This window comes from Protomyctophum parallelum (genome assembly GCF_964188405.1).
Source record: "Protomyctophum parallelum genome assembly, chromosome: 23".
Classification (NCBI taxonomy): domain Eukaryota; kingdom Metazoa; phylum Chordata; class Actinopteri; order Myctophiformes; family Myctophidae; genus Protomyctophum; species Protomyctophum parallelum.
This window is the reverse complement of record NC_139715.1, coordinates 32165405-32170404: the sequence shown is the minus strand read 5'-3', so window position 1 is coordinate 32170404 and position 5000 is coordinate 32165405. Positions and strand designations below refer to the sequence as shown.

The 5000-nt window shown below is 42.7% G+C and overlaps 1 protein-coding gene across 3 annotated transcripts in view; it reads right to left on the bottom strand.

Moving 5' to 3' along the window:
- Nucleotides 1-1959: 1959 nt before the first annotated feature.
- Nucleotides 1960-5000, bottom strand: part of fbxo3 (F-box protein 3) — a 17600-nt gene continuing 14559 nt past the window's right edge. For 2 of the 3 annotated variants that reach the window (XM_083758789.1, XM_083758791.1), the window contains exons 10-12: nucleotides 4951-5000; nucleotides 4027-4109; nucleotides 1960-2376 (exon numbers count right to left, since the gene is read on the bottom strand). The exon at nucleotides 4951-5000 is cut by the window's right edge and continues 58 nt beyond it. In XM_083758789.1, coding sequence (XP_083614915.1) covers nucleotides 2242-2376; nucleotides 4027-4109; nucleotides 4951-5000 — 268 coding nt within the window. In that variant the 3' untranslated portion in view covers nucleotides 1960-2241. The remainder of the gene's footprint in view (nucleotides 2377-4026; nucleotides 4110-4950) is intronic. The other variant, XM_083758790.1, reaches the window with a different exon arrangement.

Here is a 5000-nt window from a genome sequence, read left to right as displayed (position 1 = left end):
GATCAGGCCTTCTTAAAAATCTAACGAAAAAAAAAACAAAAAAAACACAGGCCATCTCCAAAATGTAAATTATTCATTTATAAACATAGACTTAAACTGTCTGTCTGTCCGTCTTGTGAGCCAAATTCCAAAGCATTGTGTTATGCTTTAGCTATTGAAAAATAGCAAATCTACAAGCTCGTAGTGCGGCACTGTATATCTGTTATTTTTTAAATATCGTGAAAATGTGGCACATTTTCTTTTATATTATTTCAGAGCGGACGTTTTTAACTCAAATCTTTGCTTCTGGGGGGTCCCTGGAACAACATATTTTCAGATGGGGTTCGTCGGCCAATTACATATAATTTTGGGGTCCTTGACATGAAATATTGAGAAACATAGGTATTTCATAAAACTGTCAGGATTTAGAAGACTTTTCTTTTTTTTTTTATTCCGACGTCAGGCCTAAATGGGTTAAATATGTGGCCTAAAATAAAGTTGAACTCTGTTAATAAACAAACAATCGGTCACCAATTTCACCGTAACACCACCATGCTGGGGTCACCAATTTCACCGTAACACCACCATGCTGGGGTCACCAATTTCACCGTAACACCACCATGCTGGGGTCACCAATTTCACCGTAACACCACCATGCTGGGGTGACTGAGATTTGGGGGTATTGGAATTTGGCTCTAGAGATGACACCGTCACTCGTATTATTAATATATAATAATATATTAAATTATATATGGGTGTGCATCATGTCGAGTTTGTAGATCTGCTATTTTTGGCGCAGGACAACGTGAGACGAGGGATTGGCAAGTAACTGAACTGGGAGGAACATGGACGATGATAAATAGTTGTTTGAAACAAAAATACAATAAAAATACAAATATATATATACTGTATATCATTTCGTGGTCTGGTGACAACTAGCCTCTCGAGACAAATTGCAGACTCACATGATTTTCAAATATTTCTGGCGAACCGCCCGAAATGCGACAAAATGACAGCGGATATCATTTAAAAAGGGGGGGGGGCCCTTTTTAAATCACGTAAATTAGTCCTACTGCGAAACAAATGAGTCAAAGCATACCGAATCGACGTTCTTAGCATAACTGGAAATTCAAAAAAAGTCTATTTTAATTAAACACTTTTTTTTTTTTGGACAAATCAAATGACGGCTTTGCGTTCGTTACCTTGAAGAGGCGGCGAGGTTTTCTTACGATAACTGTTCCCAGATCTGTTCTGGGTAGAGTTCTCCATTTCTGCCCCCGAAATTATTTTAACGATCAATCAATCAATAATTTTGTATCTTGTAATCTTGTATCAATGGAACTAACGTAGTATACAAGCTCCCATTGATCAGTATCAGGATTGGTAAAAAAGAAAAAAGAAAATACAAAATACTTTTTTACATATTATGTTTTTGATATTAACATTATAATGTCGATAATATTTTAAGTGTTTTGCCAAACACAGGTTGGGAATCGTAAGAGTTGTGCTCTTAGACGCACAACGACAAAATAAAAAGTGTCGCGGTCGGACGTCCGCCGTCGCTGTGGCGTACCTCTCTGGGGAAAGAAATATCGCAGTCGCTTCGTAAAACGCCACGCCGCTCCGATTGGTTGGGAAGACGAGGCTAAGTTCTGTTACCACGGGCTAGCTATAGCTTGTTTGCGCAAAAGACCACGTCCACTTCCATATTTACGTTTTTGTGGCGAGGGCAGCCATTATGGGATGTCGCTACTCAAAAGTCAGAAGGTGCTTCATGAGAATGAACGGTAGCATGTGTAGCTTCTGGCTTCCATAGCCCATTCTGAACGGGAACCCATTTTGGTGTTAGCATCATGTCGTGCTTTAGCTATTGAAAAATATCAGACCTACAAGCTCATAGCGCGCCACCGAGTGGCGCGCTACGAGCTTGTAGGTCTGCTATTTTTGAAAAATCGAAGAATGACTTGACATTTTTAGAATCTGATCTCAGGTCATAATGAGTTAATCAGACCAGTGTGTGTGTCGAGTGGAAACCTCGTATGATTCTGATCTCAGGTCAGAATGGGATAGAGAATGAACGGTAGCATGTGTAGCTTCTGGCTTCCATAGAGAATGAATGGTAGCGTGTAGCTTCAGTAGCTGGCAGTGTGAACGCGGCATAAGAGTCCATCCGGCTGCAGAGACTTAAAGCTGACATCTAACCGACACACCACTTCCTGTCAGGGTGGGGAAGGGGGGGGGGGAGCTCGTGAGGTCGTGGGGTCAGAGGTCAGGGTTGAACCCGGGGCAGCCCCCCACGCCCGGCATGGCGTCCATGTTGATCCCTCTCAGCTCTCCGCCCTCGTCTCCCGAGTCGTCAGAGTCGTCGGCGTTGAACGGAGACACGGCTGATCCCTGCTGTGGGAGGGACATGAGATAAGGGTCAGAGGTCAGATCCCTGCTGTGGGAGGGACATGAGATAAGGGTCAGAGGTCAGATCCCTGCTCTGGGAGGGACATGAGATAAGGGTCAGAGGTCAGATCCCTGCTGTGGGAGGGACATGAGATAAGGGTCAGAGGTCAGATCCCTGCTGTGGGAGGGACATGAGATAAGGGTCAGAGGTCAGATCCCTGCTGTGGGAGGGACATGAGATAAGGGTCAGAGGTCAGATCCCTGCTGTGGGAGGGACATGAGATAAGGGTCAGAGGTCAGATCCCTGCTCTGGGAGGGACATGAGATAAGGGTCAGAGGTCAGATCCCTGCTGTGGGAGGGACATGAGATAAGGGTCAGAGGTCAGATCCCTGCTGTGGGAGGGACATGAGATAAGGGTCAGAGGTCAGATCCCTGCTCTGGGAGGGACATGAGATAAGGGTCAGAGGTCAGATCCCTGCTGTGGGAGGGACATGAGATAAGGGTCAGAGGTCAGATCCCTGCTGTGGGAGGGACATGAGATAAGGGTCAGAGGTCAGATCCCTGCTGTGGGAGGGACATGAGATAAGGGTCAGAGGTCAGATCCCTGCTGTGGGAGGGACATGAGATAAGGGTCAGATCCCTGCTCTGGGAGGGACATGAGATAAGGGTCAGAGGTCAGATCCCTGCTGTGGGAGGGACATGAGATAAGGGTCAGAGGTCAGATCCCTGCTGTGGGAGGGACATGAGATAAGGGTCAGAGGTCAGATCCCTGCTGTGGGAGGGACATGAGATAAGGGTCAAGGGTCACTGATTGTGCAAATCAGTGTTGATTTGGTCGACTAAAACAGACGAAAAATGTTTGTCGTTTTCCACTGACGAAAACTAAATGAAAACTAAGCTATGATGACGAATGAATTGAATTGCATTTTTATAGCCCTTTTCTATGCACTACGTGCCTACTCAAAGTGCTTTACAAAGGTTCATTCATTCATACGTTGGGAGGTGAAGGTTCATTCATTCATACATTGGGAGGTGAAGCGGCGAACAGTCGACGCCAGCGTCCTCACTTCACACCCCCAATCCAACCCATTGATGCTGAGTGCCAAGCAGGGAGGCACTGGGTCCCATTTTTACAGTCTTTGGTATGACCCGAACCCCCGACCTCCCAGTCTCAGGGAGGACACTCTAACCACAAGGCCACTGAGCTGGTTCGAACTAAAACTAAGACTAAATATACCGACAGTTTCGTCAAGAAATAAAAACTAGACTAAAATGTTAGGAAGGGACTAGTGGACAAGAGATCCAGTATAAGTCATTTTACACTTGGTTGCATGCTGAAAATAGCAGATCTACAAGCTCGACGCCTTGTGAGCTTGTAGATCGGCTGTTTTCAGCAAGGGTAAAAACACTTATTACGACGGCATCAAGGCCCAACAAAATACATTCTGTTCGACTAAATCTACGGTTGATTTAGTCGAACAAAATGTAACACATTCCAGGTGACTAAAATGAGACCATGACTAAAACTAAAATAGAAATGTGCTGCCAAAAACAACACTGGTGCAAATGAAGAAGTAGGTCTAGAAATAATCATTATAATAATGAAAAACAACAATAACAATAATAATAATTAATTAGCAGTAAAGTGTTCGTACCGTTCGAACCAGCGATTCTCTGAATGGAGGACAGACCATGTGGAAACGTGGAATGGCCACGTGGAATACCTCCTCCTTATTGGCTGAAACAACACACATAATATTAATACCTCCTCCTTATTGGCTGAAACAACACACATAATAATAATACCTCCTCCTTATTGGCTGAAACAACACACATAATAATAATACCTCCTCCTTAGGTGTGAGTTAAAATATTTAACTCGATTAATCGCATGATTGTCCATAGTTAACTGTGATTAATCGCAAATTAATCGCATATTTTGTATCCGTTCTAAATATACCTTAAATCAGTGGTTTTCAAGATTTTTTATATCAAGGTCCATTATTTATTCTGCATTTGAGCCACGGAACCACCATTTGATGACATTTAGCCTTCCAGACCCAAACTAAAGAACTGTATTGATGTTGGCCAATGGTACCATTACGAGAGATAACAGGACATGTTGATCAAAATAACATGTTTTCTAAGTTTTCTAATTGTGTAGACTCACTGGGAGAGAGAGAGGGGGGAGAGAGGCGGGGCTCACTGACTGCCTGCATTCACATGCATGCGTCTCTCAACCATTCTGTCAAACTTCACAGTGCGTTAATCGCACATTAAAAAAAATAGTGCCATTAAAAGGATTGTGAGTTAACTAGTTAATAGTGCGTTAACTTTGACAGCCCTATATAATACATATATTAACATAATTTACCTAGTCTATGGAAGGTATAATACATATATTAACATAATTACCTAGTCTATGGAAGGTATAATACATATATTAACATAATTACCTAGTCTATGGAAGGTATAATACATATATTAACATAATTACCTAGTCTATGGAAGGTATAATGCATATATTAACATAATTACCTAGTCTATGGAAGGTATAATACATATATTAACATAATTACCTAGTCTATGGAAGGTATAATGTCCCTCCATATATTCTGACGTAGTGGAG